Source organism: Cervus canadensis, chromosome 21 (genome assembly GCF_019320065.1).
Source record: "Cervus canadensis isolate Bull #8, Minnesota chromosome 21, ASM1932006v1, whole genome shotgun sequence".
NCBI classification, from domain to species: domain Eukaryota; kingdom Metazoa; phylum Chordata; class Mammalia; order Artiodactyla; family Cervidae; genus Cervus; species Cervus canadensis.
In genome coordinates this window covers 49,655,608-49,675,729 of record NC_057406.1, presented here as the reverse complement: position 1 = coordinate 49,675,729, position 20,122 = coordinate 49,655,608, and the positions used below count along the sequence as shown (strand labels likewise).

Here is a 20,122-nt window from a genome sequence, read left to right as displayed (position 1 = left end):
TTTTTTTTAATTTTTTTATTAGTTGGAGGCTAATTACTTCACAACATTTCAGTGGGTTTTGTCATACATTGATATGAATCAGCCATAGATTTACACTTATTCCCCATCCCGATCCCCAGAGAAAGTGAGTTTCAACTGGAGGGCTTTGGTTACAACTTTTAGGAAGCCCTCTCATTCCACTGGACAGTTTGTAGCCTGGGGCTTCCAGAAGCCATCTCATGGCCATCAAGGGGAAAGCCTGCCTGAGAATGATGTCAACAGAGAGAAGGAGAGAATAGATGGAGTCCTGGTGACCTTCTGACCCAGCCATCCCTATAGTCAGCTCCACCTCAGGACCTCTCATAACTTGAATCAATAGATGCCTCTCTTTCTTTCAACAACATTGAGTTGGATTTATGTGCAAACTTCTGATACTACTATTCAAAAATCTCTACAAAGATGAGCCATCCTGCCCACATGCAAAACTCCATGAATCAAGAAAACATAAGGTTTGGGACTTCCTCAGAGGTCCAGTGTTTAAGATTCCACTTTCCAATGCAGTGGGTAAGTATTCAATCCCAGGTCAGGGAACTAAGATCCCACATGCCGCATGGTATGGCCAAAATTTTTTTTAAATAATAATAATAAGATTTAAACTCTACCTCTATAGAATCCAAGTGGAGCTAGAGTACTTTCCTGAATAAATATACTTCATAGTAGTACCAAGTTGACATATTATCATTTAACAGAGACATAGATTACTAAAATAAAGAAATATTTCATTTTATTTTACTCTTTCAGCCATGAGGTCCAAGGAAATGCAAGTTCATGGAAATCAGAAATAATACCAAAATATGGAGGAGGCCAGCTTTGGAGATTTCATGAAATCAGCAGAACGTGATTGTCCGGAGTGAGTTTGGGCGTTCTCGGTTTGCTAAGCCAGGTATAGCGTTTGGTCTAGCCCATGGAACAATTTCTGTGATAACTGTCCGGGATGAAGAGAGTCGTCATAGAGTGGAGACGCCCAAACAACTGAAACATTTACAGCACACAAAGCAAAACAGTCAATACTTTAAGGTGACATAGACTATTTATTACCTCATTAAACCAGAGAAAATCTCATTAAGCAGTACTACAAATATCCACCAGCCATGTCTCCACTTGCTCACGCCCTTATTCATGCATTCACTGAGTTTTTATTTATTAAGTACCTACTGTGTGCCAGGAGCCAGCCTGGTAAATGCTGGAGTAACAAAGATTAAGGCACAGACTTCTGCCCTCAAGGAGCTCCCAATCTAAATCATGCAGAGAGACACAGAAATGAAGGATGACAATGAATGTGTCAAGAAGGGCTGATAACAACAGTCTGTTCCAAGGAGACCCAACCCTGGATTCATTCTACTGCTGGTTCCACAGCAAAGGTAAGTGGCTTTCCTCCTCTGCAGAACACAGATGTAACCAGCATTTCAGTTCCAAGTCACCCCTGACCCAGAGGTGGGTCTCAGTCTCACCGAACCCTCAGCGGGGATAGAGTCTGTCCTTGCAGAGGGGGCTGACCACTACTGAGCCTCCTTCTTCCATGGCTGGCCAAGTGAGCTGCTCTGCCCTTGGCATGAGCCCTCAACGTCTGGACCCTCTTGGCCAGATGTGGGTTTCTGGTTTGGAGGGTCCCTAAAGGTGAGCTCCTTCTCTTCCACTTTTAAACCTTCGCATCTCAAGACCCACTTCTTCCTCTGGAAAGACTCGCTTTTCACTCGTCATTCATGATGTGCTGTTACTGAGCAAAGGAGCGGCTTCACATTTCATAAAGTGCAGACATCCAGCCGTGAGGATGAAGAAGAGAAGCAAAGAAACTCCATCCCGCACCGTGCTCCCCTCCCTCCCCTCTCAGACCTGCACTCCCGGCTGCCGTGGACTGGCGAGAAAGGAATGCGAGATGTGTGGTGCGGCTTCTGAGTCAGACAGCCTGTCGAGTTATGCCAGTAACAATAAAGGGCAGCTCTGTAAGTGGAATGTGTAATGCTTTTCGCAGGTTGGTTTCTGCGGAGGTTTAGGATTGAGCAAGTCTCCTTCCCATAATCCCGCATTCCTCGGATGTTCCCTGAGACACACTCCCCACCCTCCCCTCATCACTCTGGAATCCAGTGAGTTCTTCTTGTTCATTGCTCACCTCCATTTCACGCTGGTTGTTAGAAGGATTTGATTTCTAACTTGCCTGGCTGAATCCATCCCACCTGGAACACATCACTACAGACTGCCATCGGTTAGCAGCAAGGGTAAAAGCTGGGTCTCTGTGAGCAGGGAGGCCCAGCGGGCGGGGGACGGAATGTCAAAACCGAGGTCTTCCATGGTCACTGAGTTAATGTGCATAGTGGTCTTAAGGCCTTTCGATAGAAGCTTTTTGCTTGGTTCATCTAAAAATCAGTCTCTTAGTTAGTGTTAGTTTATTAACTAAATCTTAATGATCATTTTAAACTGAAATTTAGAAATGCTCATAAGATATAAAATTATACAGTGCATTCTCTAAAAATAAAATCTCAAAAAGAACATCCCCTGATTTTACTTTTGAATGAATTCCTCAGTTAGTGTATCTCCACAAATCATTCACACAGAGACAAATTAACAAAAACAGAATTTGTATAAAAATAAGAGGTCTCCATTTGCTGGAACACCTTATTTTGCCTGTCAGAAATTTGTTAATACAAAATAGTGTCTACTTGGAAAGTTATAAAAACATTGCTACAATGTCATAAATGGTCTACATTCTCTAGGAAAACATACCTTTGGAAATAGTACAACTATTGGGAATTCTTAAAAGAAATTCAAGTCCTGGATGTACTGCAGATGAATCCCACACAGGGCAGCGTTAAAACCCTGTCTGTCCTCTACCACTTCCAGGAATTGTCTGCCACTTCCACCGAGTGAAATAGAGTTCTTCCTTCTTCAAACATCACCATTGATTTCTGTGGATATTCTTAAGGTGACACTCTATTAAAAAAAAAAAAAAAAGGTTTAAAAGAAGGTAAACAACACCACTGCCAGCTCTGAAACTCCTAAGGGTTTTGCACCCCCTCAGAGATGATCTCACTATGGTTTGTAGTGAGCTTGAGTTGGGTCCTCAAGAATTTTCTTGGCTTTCTGTAACCTTTTAGTTAATAATTCACTTGTTTCAAGATGCAGGACTTTCCCTGTTGCCAAATCTGACAAGGTCCCACCTTCTCTCCGCCTTCAGAACATTTTTCAACAACACACTTTTATTTTTAAGAAAAGACATATTTCCTGTTATTTGGAACTTGTAAGTGAGACCTCCTCACAAAGTAAATACCCAGGATCTATGACCATAAGCATCAAATGGCAGGGGACAGATGAATATTTCCTTGTTTGGGAGAACTATTCAAGATGCTTTCCTTTGGGAATACACTAAGTTGCACAATACTTGCAAATTTTTTTTTTTCCCAAACACATAAGGGTAAAAAAGAAAGCTAATGCTCTTATGTTTCTTTAATGCAAGAAATGTTCTATGACTTCCTACTAACCCTCGTCACCAGTAACTTATAACATGTGAATGGATAAATACCAACCTGGAAATCGTGGATGAACGTTAGAAAGTAGAAAATAAAACCAAAGGCCACTGTCCATTCACAGATCGCACTCACCACGTGATATACATAATCCTAAGAGCAACAACAACAACAAAAGAAACAGAATTGAGCCCACATGCATTCACCTGGGTGGACATGCTGACATAACAATGGGCAGGGCGGGCCAGAGGAAGAAGCTGCCCAGTGAGCATAAACCAACCCCCGGAGGACACACGGTGAGCAAGGCCGCAAGGCTGTGCATCGGTGCAGCTGCCCAGCGAGAACGTGAACACCATAACCCCAACGTTTTCCCTGGTTCTTACACACTCTGGCTTTACAACTTGTCTGTGAAATTTCAACAGGCAGAAGGACCACAAAATGGCCGAGAGTGGGGAGCAAATGTGGACTCAGTAGAAGAAAGAACTCTCCATACAAAGCATGACGGGTTCTCCCACCGCTGGGAACCCCACAGTTGAAAGGCAGGCTTGAAAAACACCTATCTAGCATCTGTGTGGTTACTCCTAAGATCTGGTGTGCATCTAAAGGAGACTGGCTTCTGTGTTTCTCTGTTGCTACAGAAAACGTCAGTTCAGACAACAGGCCCGCTTGGCGTTATAAGGTTAGCACAGCTACAGGGCGAAGGCTAACATTGAGACTTCTCTTCTTGGGGACAGGAATGAGAAGGTGGAAGGCATGAACCAGAAGGGCTTCAGCCGGGGTTCCAAAGTTGGCTACCTCTGGAGGCCAGGAAAAAGAAATGAAACTGATGGTTGCAAAAAGACAGGGACAATGGGGAGCCCATGCCTCATCTGTTCTGTTCCATTCTTGCCAGATGTGAAAATACGACCCCAGTGTTACTTTGAGATAAAAAAAAAAAAAAGTCCACGGCGTGTGTCAGAGACAGAGAGAAAGATATCTTCCCTGATTTGTTAAGTGCTGGAAACCACTTTAGAAGCATTTTTCGGGACCTCCCTGGTAGTTCTGTGGTTAAAATCCCAATGCAGGGGGTGTTAAGATCCCACAGGTCTCAGGGCCAAAACACTCAAAACCTTAAAAAAAAAAAAAAAATCCAGAAGTGATAGTGTAACAAATTCAATGAGACTCTATAAAAAATGGTTCACATAAAAAAAATCTTTTAAAAAATGATAAACAGAAACCTTTTTAAATACTTCTACAGTCCAAGTCAAAAATGCTTGTCCACATTCTGATTTCAGCCCACATGCCAAACTAGCCTGTGGGCTGTCATCAGTTGCAGCCCTCTGATTTCAGATCATAACCCGTATTTTCTTCCTGCTTCAGTCTGCTCTGCTGTCCGTTACAAAGGTGAACAAACAAATGTGCTAGATCACAGGCGGGTTCTTTTCTTCGCTCCACCACAAAGATCTCACCAAGGTGCATCAAACTTGATACCACTGCTCCCCCCTCCCCACAGAGGGCTGCATCCACCCGCTGTTCTCACCCAGGCCCCCAGGCCCCCGGGGAGCACGTGACCAGCTATATTGGGCGGTCAAGAACCAGGGCCACGTCCTTTTCGAAGGTGACAGGCACTACAACATTGACCCCATCTCACGTCATCCCTGGACAGTGAAGATGGCTTATCCAAACAGAAGCAGAATCTGGGGGGAGGGGAGGATATCTGTAGCATGACGTTAATGACAGGGCACTGAAGCGGGGGTCCAGACTCGGGCACCACATTCTAGTCCGTGAATTGATGTAAAGGATTTTCTTTGCATTTGTGGATATTGGGAACAGAAGGCAATATGAGTGGGATAGCAATTTTTGGAGTGAACAGAAAAATCAGATACTTTCCACATTTTTAAGACAGAAAATGAATGGGGGAAAAAAGGGGGTTTTTAACTGTCGGGGGATTATTTAATCTTTCCCAGCAGCAGACTTGTTTCATTTGATTTGTGGTGGAAGGACTCCCCCCAGTGGTTAAAAAGTAAAATACACCCGAGGCTGCTCTGCTGTGACCTCTCCTTTTCAGGAAGAACGTCTTCCTCCTAATTTCTGCCTGGCTGGTCCTCACCATCTTCACTCTCTCTCTTGCCTCCTGCCGGGTTCCATCACCTGCCAGAATCCTTTGTAATGGTGGAAAATCCTTCCTTAGACCCCAACCAGGGATCAAATCCGTGCCCCCCGGGAGTGGAAGCACAGAGTCCTAACCAATAGACCACCAGAGAAGTCCTTGAAACTGCTTTTCGAGAAGCAGCAGTAACTCCACCTCTGTCTTGGGAAAAAACTTCTGCTCCTCAGTAACTCCCATCTCTCTGTAGGTTAACTAAGGGCATGAGCTGATCTCAGTTCAAAACATCTGATTTCTCCTGTTCCCACGTTTGGTCTGGAAATTACCTGTCACTCCACCCCATGCTCTGACGGCTCTGTCCCCGCTAACTGGACATTTCTCCTCGCTGTTTCACTGCAGCTTCAGATTCAGCTATTCTAAAACCAAACCCATCCATTTCCCCCCATGGAATCATTAATTCCTGTTAGGAACCGAATCTGTTCATGAGAACACGTTCTTCAGTTCACCCAAGACAAAAGCTTCAAAGTCATTTCACTTCATTTCCTTCCATTCTCCTGCTACTAATTCCAATGTAGGTGAATCCTGATTTGAAATCTAATCTAGTGGAACTACCTTCTTCCTGCCATTCTACCTCTGGGCTCTCTCCTCTTCAATCCATCCCAGGGGTTGCTTCTGACTAATGATACTCATCCAATAATATTCTTTTCATTTACTTTCCTGTTCAAAAGCCTTCAAAGGCTTATTCTGATCACCTACATCAAGCGTGAGCCTTCTCTGCCCACCCCTTAAAGACGTGCACAAACTACTAAGCAGATGCCCCGTCTGCTTTGCATGTCTGCTTCCTCTGACCCCCACACACCTTCACTGACATCATTTCCCTGCCCTTCCATCTCACTTCTTTCACTAAGCCTCAATGGTTGAAAGGTCTAACACAGAATTAGAAATTCAAATTTTTTAAAATAATTTTGAAAATGCAGGAACCAGGTTTGACAGTCACATTTAAAACAACTTAAATTTTACCTTTTCTTTCGGATTCCACTCCAGCTTGGTTATAGAAATTAGTGAAGCGCAGGCAATCACTAAAAAGGGGGAATTGGTTAAGGCAACTGCAGACTAGGTCCTTTAGTGTTAAAGACTAGATTATTCTTCTAATAATACAACCATTACACAGTGTTCAAATGCTAGTACCAACATATTTACAATCAAACCAGTTATATCAGCTTCTTACCATCTCAAACCTTAAGTCTGATTAGGACAGAAGTTTAAATACAACATGGAAATAGTCCTTCCTTAGCAACACTTTGGCAGTTATGTATAGAAGATTTTTAATCTGTGGCTACATTTTGCTTGACCCTGTTGTTTAAATTTGCTCAAAATGACTGACACGGCAGTCTAATATGGGGGATTTTGGAGTACTCTTTCCCTAAAATACTATTTTCCCTAAATTAAAATGTCAACTAAAATTCTTCCTTAAAATATTATGTTCAAGGCAATAGCTTCAAGGAAAAATTAACATTTCAAAGTACCAAATCATTACAAAGTACCAAGGCTCATATACAAAAATAAGCTTCAGCAAGTTAAGGTATTATTGTTTAAAAAAAACAAAACAAAACAGACTTCATCCACTGAGTAACTGGCTATGAGTAGAGCCCTTAACCCTTGGCCCGTGCGCGCACGTGTGCTAAGTCGATTCAGTCGTATCCGACTCTGCGTGACCCTATAGACTGTAGCCCACCAGGCTTCTCTGTTCATGGAATTCTCCAGGCAAGAATACTGGAGTGGGTTGCCATAACCCCCACTCCAGGGGTTCTTCCTGACCCAGAGATCAAACTCTAGTCTCCTTCATTGCAGGTGGATTTTTTTACCACAAGCGCCACCTGGGAAGCCCCTAGTCCTTGGCCCAAAGGGTTTACAAATCAAAGAGATACGTCCTACACCTGACATCCTACATCTGACCTAGGGATGAAAGACAAACCCTGAGAGGTCAGCCTAATAAACCCAGAAACTGAGGCTACAGAGCAAGGTGGACAAAACTGTCTGCACAAAGATGGTTGCAACCATTTTGATTGAACTTGGAAGACAAAAGAAAGCTAGAGAAGTAATGGGGATGCTCTTTAATGAAAAAGCTTTTGCAAAGAGTTAAGAATTCCAAGTGTTGCGTCAATTAATGCCAAGCTGAGCACCTCCTCTGAATTTAGAGTCAGCATTCTCTCTCCCTGCCCTTCCCCACCTCCCATGTTTTGCCATTCTTAACACTTCTCAGTTTCTCAAAGTAAAAGTAGAGAGCGTCGAAGGTCCCCTGATCATGTCATGACCATCCTTCTGTTTCTAATAGCTTAATTCTCTGAATTCTTTCACTTAATTCTTTACCTCACCTTTAGTCCCATCAAGTACCATGCTGGGGAGAAGGTGGAGAGGTGGAGAAAACTCTGGCAAAACAGAGCTGGTCTCAGTTCCCAGAAACATCACAGCCTTGATGGACCCCGGGAGAAAAGAATAGAGTGCAGTGATGACTCAGAGGGAAGATTAGATATCTGGCTGGTGAAGGCAGCACCGCCAAAAACAACAACAATAATAAGTTGTGAGGTTTGAGGAGCTCTCTAGGACAGCTTCCCAGGTGGCTCAAGTGGTAAAAAACCCACCTGCCAATACAGGAGACGCAGGTTCGATCCCTGGGTTGGGAAGACAGCCTGGAGGAGGAAATGGCTACTCACTCCAGTATTCTTGCCTGGGAAATCCTATGGACAGAGGAGCCTGGCAGGCCACAGTCCACAGGGTCGCAAGAGTCCGACAGGACTGAGCACACAGCACGTGAGCTAGAATAAATAGCATTATCCCACAGAAACTCAGGCCTATAACTGCAAGTTTTCCATTACAGCAACCACACTGGCAAAAACAAACAAGGACCTAATGAAATTAATCTTAACATAGCTTACTTAACCCAATATACCAAACATGTTCTCATTTCAACATGTGATACTACAAAGAATTATTAATGAGATGGTTTACATTTTTTCTCATTAAGTCTCTGACATCTGGTGTTTCACACTTACAGCCCACCTCTGCACAGACTACCCACGCTTCATGTGCTCCCCAGCCCCGTGTGGCCAGCGGCGACTGTGCTGGCCAGACAGCTCAGTTCTAGAAAGACAAGGTGGAGAAGGTTATCTAGGTAAGAGAAGGGCATCAGCAGACGCAGACAACAGCGAAGAGCCACACACAAGGGGAGAAAGTGTAAAACTGAGGTTGGAGAAACAGGCAGCCTCAGATTACATGTCTCAAGAAAAGGAACCTGGCCTTTGCATCATTAATGATTTTGTGAAGCCTTCTGAAAGCTGCAGAAGCTGGATGCAAGATGGACAATTTACCGGGACGGGCTTAGAAGCATGACCCCAGGCCTCGGTTTCTTCAGGGGTCAAATGAGGCTGTTTCATGAAACTAATACAGGACATTTAAAAGATGCTTGAAAAAAAAATAAAAATTAAAAAAAAATAAAAGATGCTTGAAAAGCTTTGTAAGGAAATATAAATCCATGATGCTAATGTTTAAGACGACAGACTTTTTTCATATGGGTGCATTTGTTCAAATTAATTGGATCAACCTGCTTCTGTTCGGGGATTCCACCCCTCAGCATGGCTCCTAGGAACTTCTAGAAATGGGAACAATTAGTATGTAAAACTCTGGCCTGAAATGCTAATTCTATTAAAACTCTTTCATTTTAATACCTAGAGATCTGTCTCCAAAGTTGGAAGCAAGGAAAGCTTTCCTGCATAGAGAAATTTTGTTTTTAACTTTACAAATGGTTTTATAAATCCGACAACTAATACAACTTAGAAGTTTTGAGGAGATAGGTGTCAAGAGAAAGCATGAATGTCTTCGATACATAAATAGGATAAGGAAACAGAGAAGGAACTAACTTAGGAACCAAAGTTATAATTTGTTAAATTTCTCAACACTAGGATTTCGTTCCTCTGTGCTTAGAAATTTTTATAATTAAATATTTCCTTCCCTAAATGACAAAAACAAAATCCCAAACAATCCTTAGACTTCACATTTTGTATAGCTTCCATTTTGAAAGAGAAATGCAAGGCTTAATACTTAAAAGCACATGAGGACGCCATGCTTTTTTTACTCAAGCTTGTCCACCACATACCACAACCCAACCCAGATGAACAAAACCAGTGCTAATAAAATAGCTGCTGCTTTCCAATAATCTGACAGCAATCATCAGTTTTTAATGACTCTTCAGTATTCAATATGACTGCAGATGATATTTTGAGAAATGGGAAATTTTCAATTTCCTGCATCTTTTCCCTGAAAGACCAGTTTTATTTTGTCAAATACCTCTTGGGGGAAAGAAAAAAGGAAAAGAAAGAATGAGAAAGAGAACAACAAAAAAGAAGGGTTGGTTTTTCTTTTCTTCTAAGTCAGAATACATAAGTATGATAAATTTATATTTTCCTTTCACATTGTTGACATAGAAAAAAGTTCATTTTGAAAATGAAATCAGTGGTGAAAAGATAAGGCTAAATGTGTTTTAAATGACTTAGAAATAAATAGTATAGAGCTTTTTAAAACCTCTTATTGCAGACAAGTAAATCAAACCCTCTAATCACAGTCTGGCTTCTTGGGAATCCACTGGGCTATTACTTTAAGTACAATATCAATATTTGATGTCTTTAGCCAACCACTACAAAGAAAAATACATATTTTCACACGGCTCATGAAACAGACCCTGGTGAAGGAAAGTAAACAGAGACTGAAGTGCTCTGACACTTTTTTTCCATTTTCGTTTCACACCATTCTTTTCCCCAAAGATTCTTTTGATTTAACCAGACAAGGTTGAGCTATTTTCCTTGTGATTTGCCCAGTCGTTCTTCTGAAGCCTGCTGACACCTGGCCGTCAGCCTTCGCTGTCTCCATTTTGGGGGAACAGGAGTGAGGTGAAGGGGGCGTCGGGCCGCGCGGACTCTGACAAACGCTCAAAGGATACTGGGGATGACCGCCGCGCAGGACACAGCAGAGATGGCCATTCGCACGTGGCACGTGGAAAGGCTGTTCCACTGGGGACAGGACTTGTAGGAGATGACGGATTGCAGGAGTGTGTACACGACGCCGCAGACAAACGCCAGAAGGGCACCGCCGTCGTGGACCACGGGGACGGCCAGCTCCTAGAGAGAGCATCACACACGTGCTGTTACTAACTCCACGCACATCCAGAGTCGCACACTCTGGGCTTCTCGTCCCACCAGGCATCACAAAGGCACCCACCCCGTCTTGGGAAAAGGCAGCGGCTTACAGAAGATGACCAAGGCCTTTCCAGCATTGAAGTAAAATGCCAGCAACTTGGTTATTCCACAGCATACCCTTGGCTTGCTGCGAGTTGGGCAAAATGGGCCTGGTTCAGCAACAGTATCTTAATAAAACTGGGCAGGGGGGTGTGAAAGCCCATATTAAACAAAAAACATAAAAGAAATAAGAAAAACATATTCTTTTCACCCCTTGAATCTTAGGCACAACTGATAAAGGAAAGATAAATAAAAGATGAAGCATCTACTGCGAAGGCCCTGAGGTTATTTTAGGAAGCATCTTCTGAGAATCCTGGTACTTTCCACTGTCCATTTTCTTTTCATGCTGGTAAGCAAATCAAATCCGGAATTTACATACTTTGTTTTCCACGGCCACCCCACCCCTCTAACTAGCACTATCAGGAAATTTGCTTCCTCAACCCTGGCCAATTCAACACATCCTTTTGCATCTTCTTCTGCAAACTCCAAGAGACCCACATTAACCCTGATGAAGTCAGGTCCAAAGGCCCTCAATTTAGCAGGAGCTGTATTTCCAGTGCGCCTTTTTCATGGTGGAATACATATTCTCTCATCCAAGATGCCTTTCAGAAGGGAAATGACTCAGATCAGACATGAATTTTGCATAGAGGTTAAGATGAAAACCTTTTTTTTTTTTTTTGAAACTCTCTTATTAATTTAAAAGATATTGAGTTGACCAAAAAATTCATAGTTTCTTCCGTAAGACCGTACGGAAAAACCCAAATGAACATTTTGGACAACCTAATAGTAACACTAGAGAAAACTGGACTATGGACAGGATTCAACCTCGGGAAACGACTTTTCCAAAAAGGAGACTTTGTGAGGGACACAAAAGCATCGACAGAGGTTGCTTGGTGAGAACACACCAAAATACAGCCATCCGTCACCCGCAGGAGAGAAAGCTGGCTGTGAGATTCTGATAAATGAGGTTTCCTCCCACTCAGGAAAAACCACCACTCAACTTGCTCACTTGCCCTCACATCTCTAAATCTTGAGATAACTGCTCATGTTGGTTTGCTCACAGCAGGCCGAAAATGAATTACAGGATATCAAACAAGGAAGTTGTAAAGATATATTTATGGGCCCAATGACAAAGTAAACACTTTGCTCTCAGGAAAAGTTAGAGATTCTATTTCTGGCCTTTATGAAGATATAATAACTTCACAGAAGCCTTAGAGGGAACCAAAAGTGTAATTATCTAACCACCTAAGTCTTCTTCCTAAAGTCTGCCCTTTATGGTTTAAACATAGACACCCGCATCACTTGTGATGTTGCGTTAGTGTGAGAATGGCCTGGCGGGATATCACACAGGACATACTGTCCCCCACTGAACAATTCACACCACACTCCACCAAACAAATTATAACTTTCCAGTTCATCACCTTTCCATTAAAAAAATGTCTTTTCCATCGTGCTTTCTGACACTAGAGCTGTGAATTGTATACATGCTTTTTTTCTCACAGACTTTGCCTCATTCTGGCCTTGACATTAACTCTTCCCTAGAGGTTCTGGGCAGACTGCTTCGATTCAAAGGTGACCTCTGCCTTTCATGATTCATGAGATTTTGGGAGACTGTTAACCTCTCTGTGTCTCCATGTCTCCATTGACAAACTACTAACTGTCTTCTGAGGTCGTTATTAGAATTATACAAGTAAAGCATGAAATGTTTTCATAAATGTCCATCACCTAGAAAACTTCACTAAATGCTGTTTGTTACGGAATGTAAAATGCACACAATCATTAAAAGGAAATGTCATCAAGGGGCTTTACCACAAGACAGTGTGGCAACATTGGTGTTTATTTCCTCATGCGTGTGTGCTAAGTGGCTCAATCGTGTCCAACTCTTTGCAACCCTAAGGACTGGAGTCTACCAGGCTCCTCTGTTCATGGGATTCTCCAGGCAAGAATTTTGCAGTGGGTTGCCACCTCCCTTCTCCAGGGAATCTTCCCAACCCAAGGATTGAACCCAGGTCTTCTACATTGCGGGCAGATTTTTAACTCTCTGAGCCACTAAGGAAGCCTGAAGTTCTTGTGATCCTGTCCATGGGGTACTCCAGGCAAGAATACTGGAGTGGGTTGCCATGCCTTCCTCCAGGGGATCTTCCTGACGTAGGGATCAAACCCATGTCTCTTATGTCTCTTGCATTGGCAGGCAAGTTCTTTACCACTGAGCCACCTGGGAAGCCCTTATTTCCTCATATGAGACAACGAGAGTAGGAAAATTCAACAGAGCCAGAAGCAAACCAAGTTTGCAGATGCCCCCCCGGAAGCCTTATAGGCTTTGCTCCAGAGAGCTGCAGCTCTGGCTGTCCCCTTTGGCCAGTGTTAAGAGGGAAACACTGGAAGCTGTGGACTTGTAACACCCCAAACAAAAACACGCTGGCTGTCGAGCTGGGAGGAACATCCCTGCCCTGGGCTGTCCGGAAGATTCTGTGTCATACGGGGGAGGGTGCCTCACCCCCCACAACCCAGCGCTGGGCTTCCCAGGGCACTTTAGTATAGTCTCCCCTCACAGACAGCATGAACGTGAGCAAACTCCGGGAGACAGCGGAGGAAAGACGAGCCTGGAGGATTACAGTCCACGGGGTCACAAAGAATCGGACACAACTTAGCGACTAAGCAACGAGGACGACAGATGGCTTCCTCCAGGAGCAGGGCAGACAAGGTGATTCCCTGATGCCCGCGAGGGGCAGGTGAGGCAGCGGGCTCTCTGACGATGGTCTAATGCCTGCAGACACGAGAGAACAGGGGGACAGCAAACGGTGCAGGCGGGGGCCTCCCAGGTCCACGCTGGGGGGAGGCGCCCTCCTGCTGCGGCTTTAGTGGACTTGGTCAGCCAGCCAGCACTGAAGGCTGACCCCTTCTTAAGAAAGTAAGCATCACACAAGATCAACTCACGTCTGGTGGGGCAATGGTTGAAGGAGTTTTCCTGGGCAGAACTATAAGCCCTCTAGGAGTAACTTCCACGCTGTGGCCACAAAGGGACAGTGGTAATGGCAGAGCAGACCCTCTAGGGTGCTGGCCTCTGGTGATGGACCAATGACCATCACCAAGTGATGACCGCCAAGTAGACAGCGAGGTACTGCGCATTGTCTCATTGCATCCCAGCAATAACCCTGTGAGGCCAGTACTCGTAACTGAGTACTCCTTTGAAATTCAATACTTTTTAAAGATATAAAATATTGTCTCCATTGACAAAGAGGTCCCACGCTTTCCCTGAAAGAGACCTTGGAATCATAGGAATCCACACGTTAGAATAAAAATAAGTAGGCAGAATTTCCTGGCAGTTTCGTGGTGAGAACTCTGTGCTTCCACTACAGGGGGCACGGGTTCGATCCCTGCTGAGGGAACTAAGATCCCTCAAGCCACACAGCGTGGCCAAATAAACAAAGTGCTTTTCCAACCCTTGACACAGTAAGAATAGATCAAGCAGACTCTTCAGTAGTCATCATATAAGTTAACATGCTCCAATAAGGCCATATGTCGGCCCTGCAACTGATTAGCTGAGTAATCCTCAGCAGATTCTTTCACCTCTATGTACCTAGATCCTCATCTGTGAAAGGAAGAGATCATATGTTTCTCTTTGAACACAGAGGTTCAAACAGCAGCATCAGTAAATATACACATGCTCACATGCAGAAATATGTTCATGCTGTTAATGAAATCATTACAGTGACTGCAGAAGCTCTCCCAGCACATTAAACCACCTCAGTAAGAGCAGAGAGCCATCCAGAGCCCACAGCAGGGGCTGAAGCATGCTCCTTTTCACAGCCATACATACATGCACCCCATCTCTCCCAAGACTGACTTTCAAATGATAAAGATTTGTTTCTGGGTTCTCCCGTTGGCTCAGTGGTAAAAGAATCTGCCTGCCAATACAGGAGACATAGGTTCGATCCCTGATTCAGGAAGATCCCACATGCCACGGAGCAACTAAGCCTGTGTGCCCTAACTACAGAGAGAGAAGCCACTGCAATGAAGAGTAGCCCCCGCTTGCCTCAACTAGAGAAAGGCCCATGAAGCAACTAAGACAGCACAGCCAAAAAAAATAAATACATAAAGCTAAAAAACAAGATTTGTTTCTAAAAAGCAAACTATCCCAATTTTCATATACTCATCAACTGTTTGAGAGATCTGTTGGCACAAGCGTGCCTCTGCTGTTCTTGCTTCTTCCCTCTACGTATTCCCCCCACGCTTACATATCCCTGGAGAAGGGAATGGCAACCCACTCCAGCATTCTCGCCTGGAGTATTCTTGCCATGGACAGAGGAACCTGGGGGGCTACAGTCCATGGGGTTACAAAGAGTCGGACAGGACTGAGTGACTAACACTTTCACTTTTCTTTCCTGATACATATACTCCATCACCCCCAGTAACTGAAAAGACTTCAGGTCGTACCTGGAAATTGGCTACAATACCCATTCCGATGCAACCCACCAATCCAAGAACCAAGGACACCAAGTTAAAAACAGGAGTGCTGAAGTAGGTGGTTTGATTTTGCTTCTCGACTATTTTATATCTTGTGTACATTGTGGCTGCCCCTGAAAAAGAAAGACTGTGATGAATTTTTAGTGACCTTTTAGAAGGAAAAATACATGAACAGTTTTGTATGGCTTTTACCAAGATTGTATTGGTTGTAATCAAGATTGTAATCGGTCTCCTGATTGCAATAGTCTTCCCATGCCCACATCCCTGCCCTTGCTCACCTTATTTCTTTCTGCCATCAGACTCAGACTTGGACTCTCTTTCTTTCACAAACACACACACACACACACACACACACACCTGACTTCCCTGGTGGCCCAGTGATTAAGAATCCACCTGCTGATGCAGGGGACAAGGGTTTGATCCTTGCTCTGGGAAGATCCCATATGCCACAGGGCAACTAAGCCCATGAGCCACAACTTCTGAGCCCACACGCTGAAGCCCATGATGAGCCCTGGAGCCCGTGCTCCACAATAAGAGAAGCCACCACATTAAGAACCCGAGGATTGCAACTGGAGTGTAGCTCCCCAATCTCGGGAACTAGAGAAATCCCGCGTGAAGTAATGAAGTCCCAGTGTAGTCAAAGATAAACAAATTAAAAAAAAAAAAGTACCATGGGGATCCTGCCAGTGTCAGCACAAATAGGTCTACACACCTCATCATGGTGTACACTGAAATGCCACACTTATCTCATCATTCTCCTAATGATAGATTTCTACATTATGTGCTTTTCCCATTACAAGCAATGCTCAATGAACATCCTTGTTCTTTGGCACACTTTCAGTGTTTCTGAAAGACGAATTCCTCGAAGTAATATTCCTGGGTCAAAAAACACTATGCTCAATTAAAATGCCAAGAAGTACCTCCAAATTGCTCCAAGACTGAGGCAATTTACACTCCCACAGAGTACGCAATTATTGCATGCCCTTGTCCTTTTAATTACTGCCAGTCCAACAAATGAAAAATGGCAACCTGTTGGTTTAATTTGCATTTCTTTGATTGTCCATGAGACTGAGAAACCTCCAGTATGTTCACTAGTCCTTTGCATTTCTTCTGAAAATCGCATGCTTATCTTTTTTTTATTTTTCTCTTGAGTATGTTCATTTTTAATTTGGAGTTGTTTTTATGTACATTAAATACACTAGTCTATTGTCTTCTATAAATATTACAAATTTTCTTCTGGTTGTTTGTCTTTAACTTTGTGTATCTTTCATCACTTAGAAGTTTTAATTTTTTATCTACCCAAATCTGTCAGTTCTTTCTTATTTAGCTTCTGGGTTTTGCGTAAGCTTAGATAAGCTTTTCCATCTTAAGGTTTTAAAAATATTTTCCTATAATTACATCCAAATATTCTTATGGTTTTGTTCTTCATGTTTAGTTCTTTAATTGCCACTGGCTTTTGTGAATGGTGTGAGAGGGTACTATTCCTTTTAACTCAGCAAATTTTGCTTACAGAAAAGCTGCACATGATATGCACAGATACATTTAAAATACATTCTTTAGCAATGTAAATTACAAAATAAGAAACAGCCTAAAATATAACAAAAGGGGATTGAATTATAAATTATCATATGTCCATGAGATGGATATTATGCATGTGTCAGGATAAAGTAGATTTCTATGTATTCAATAGTGTATGATAGCCATATTTTTTACTGAATTTTTAAAAGCAGACTAAAGCTAATCATTTATCAGAGAGCATTTTAAACAAAGATATTCATGTCAGATTCTGCCTTGCCTCAAAGCAAAAAGTCACACTGGTGGGGAGATGTTGATAATGGAGAAAGCAACGAGGAGGAGTGTGAGGGAGTAAGGTATGTATGGGAAATCTCTACATTTTGCTCAATCTTTCCATGAATCTACAAGTGTTCTAAAAAGTAATGTCAGTTAGAAACAGACTCACAGACTTCCAGAAGAGGTTACAGTTGCCAGGGAGAAGGAATGGGGAAGGAATAACAGGGGATTTGGAATGGGTATGTACACACTGCTACATTTAAAATGGGTAACCAGCAAGGACCTCCTTAGCATGGGGAACTCCACTCAATGTTAGGTGGCAGCCTGGATGGGAGGGGAGTTTGGGGGAGAGTGGATACATGTATGGGTATGGCTGAGCCTGTCTGCTGCTCACTTGAAACTATCACAACACTGTTTGTTAATTGGCTATACCCTAATACAAAATAAAACATTTTTTTAAAGAATAATGCCCGTTAAAAAATAACAATAAAAATAGATACATTAACTAAAACATTTTACTTAACATGAGATTGGGAGCTTTTAATTTACTTATAATAATTATTGTGTACTTAATGACTCAGAGGTTAAAGTGTCTGCCTACACTGCGGGAGACCTGGGTTCACACCCTGAGTCAGGAAGATCTCCTGGAGAAGAAAATGGCAAACCACTCCATCCAGTATTCTTGCCTGGAAAATCCCATGGACGGAGCAGCCTGGTAGGCTACAGTCCATGGGGTTGCAAAAAGTTGGACACGACTGAGCGACTTCACTTCACTTCACTGTGTACTTACCAAGAAATGCAGAGAAGTTTATCATAAATCCAAAAATGCCACTCTCTGGAGGTGTTGTTCCTGTGTCACTGAGAAAGAGAAAACATGTCCAAATTAGTAAAAAGGAATTCAGTTCAGCCCCCTGGGCAGGCACGTAATTGGCAGGTATTATACTGTGTTCCTTCCACGTGTTCAGCCACTTAGAATTCCAAAGATTTGATCTGATTTTGTTCCAAAGTATTTTCATGTGGGCTCTGAAAAATTAAAAAAATCCACTTTTCTTCCCCTGTTTTATTGAGATACAATTTTAAAACAGCACTGTATACATTTAAGGTGTATAGCATAATGATCTGACTTAGACACCATGAAACGATCACCACAGTAAGTTTTGTGAACATCTATCATCTCATAGAGATACAATTTTTTTTGAAAAGAAAATTTTTTCCTTATGATGAGAACTCTTAGGATCTACTTTCTTAACTTTCATATGTAACATAGTGAAAGTGAAAGTCATTCAGTCGTGTCCAACTCTTTGGACCCCATGGGCTATATGGTCCATGGAATTCTCCAGGCCAGAATACTGGAGCGGGTAGCCTTTCCCTTCTCCAGAGGGTCCTCCCAACCCAGGGATTGAACCCAGGTCTCCCACATTGCAGGCAGATTCCTTACCAGCTGAGCCACAAGGGAAGCCCATGTAACATAAAACAGTGTTAATTATATTACCCATGTTGTACATTACATCTCTGGTACTCATTTATCTGAGAATCACAAGTCTGGTCCCTTTTTCTATGAGTTTGTTTGTACATTTGTTTTGAAGTATAAGTGACAATGCTATGTGAGGAAATACTTAAAGTGAATGGTGGTTAAAGTGAATGGTGGTGGTGTTTCGCAGGTGATTCCACCTGAAAACTCAGGAGTATGTGTTCATTTTTTGTGTGTGTATATGTGTGTGTGTGTTCATACCTGGTGAGGTCCTGACTCTTCCAGGGAGGAAAAAAAAAAAAGACCAAAAGTCACATTTGAAAAATCTACTATTTAAATATTAAATATATATAAACACACCATTTTAATTTTTAACATGACAATTTATGCATAAAAATTTACATTGCTGAAAAGATGATGGAAGGCTGAACAATAAATATTATTGATGCTTATCAGCGCTTTATGGAAATAACAAGATATCAAGGGCATACGCATGATGATAAATTATTTTAACAAAAAAAATAGCTTCTAAGAGACAGTTTTCAAATATAGTCTATCAAGGAATTAAAGCTGGAAAGCAGCCCTCGGCATGTCCTGGCTTCTATTCTTTCACGCCAAGGTTTACATTTTTATGTTCTCAAGCTCCTCACATAAAAGCAGCGTTTCAAAGTGACAGCAAAGCGTTCCCAACATAAAACAGCTCAGACCCGTCTTGAATGTTTCCACATTTTAAAACAGCTCTGAAATTTAAGGACTGAAAAATGGATCGAGTTGAAAAGATGCACTTCAAAGTGAAGTGTCCTGTATGTGCAGGAAGCAGGAGCCTTTGAGCTTTGTGGACATTTAATATTTGGCGAGTATGAAGAGGTTAATGTTCTCCCTTCCCACGAACGCCCCTGGTCCCAGTTACTTCAACCTCAGTGACACTCGGACTTCCCTGCTGGTCCAGTGGCTAAGACTGTGCTCCCAACGCAGGGGCCCGGGTTCCAGCTCTGGTCAGGGAACTAGATCCTGCCTGCCACAATGGATAGAAGATCCTGCGTGCCAAACTAAGACCCAGCACAGCTAATAAATATTAAAAAAAAAAAAAAAACAAACAAAAAAAACCCTCAGTGTCCCTTGTAACTGTAAGAGTTAACATCACCATTTTTCCTACAATAATCCTCTTTCTCACTAAAGCGATGTTGACACGGAGAAGGCTGCCGGATGTGCAGGACGCCCTTCTGAGCACGACCAGGCTCTGAGTGGGTGAGGAGGGGACGGAACCAGTGATGGGGAGAGCTGGAGACAGCACGTGTGTGCCCTGGGGCAGCACTTTGCCAGAAGAGTAATTCACACCGGGGAAAGAAGGCTTCTTTTCTCGCCCTCAGGGTATAAAAAAGCAGCTTCCCAGTGACTCAGGCAAGAGTACTTGTTGTCACAGGTCTGAGAGGAATCTGCCACGTAAGGGAGTAGGCAGAAGGGGGAACAAAGGTGCTCCAACAGGAGATGAGAAGATGCCCAGACTCGGGGACCATCC

At 42.9% G+C, this 20,122-nt stretch overlaps 1 protein-coding gene across 1 annotated transcript in view; it reads right to left on the bottom strand.

The window, feature by feature from the left end:
* Positions 1-20: 20 nt before the first annotated feature.
* DRAM1 (DNA damage regulated autophagy modulator 1) overlaps positions 21-20,122 on the bottom strand; it is a 34,814-nt gene continuing 14,712 nt past the window's right edge. The window contains exons 2-7 of the mRNA XM_043441011.1: positions 17,923-17,990; positions 15,312-15,454; positions 10,580-10,757; positions 6,607-6,665; positions 3,561-3,653; positions 21-2,967 (exon numbers count right to left, since the gene is read on the bottom strand). Of these exons, the coding sequence (XP_043296946.1) occupies positions 2,923-2,967; positions 3,561-3,653; positions 6,607-6,665; positions 10,580-10,757; positions 15,312-15,454; positions 17,923-17,990 (586 nt within the window). The 3' untranslated portion in view covers positions 21-2,922. The remainder of the gene's footprint in view (positions 2,968-3,560; positions 3,654-6,606; positions 6,666-10,579; positions 10,758-15,311; positions 15,455-17,922; positions 17,991-20,122) is intronic.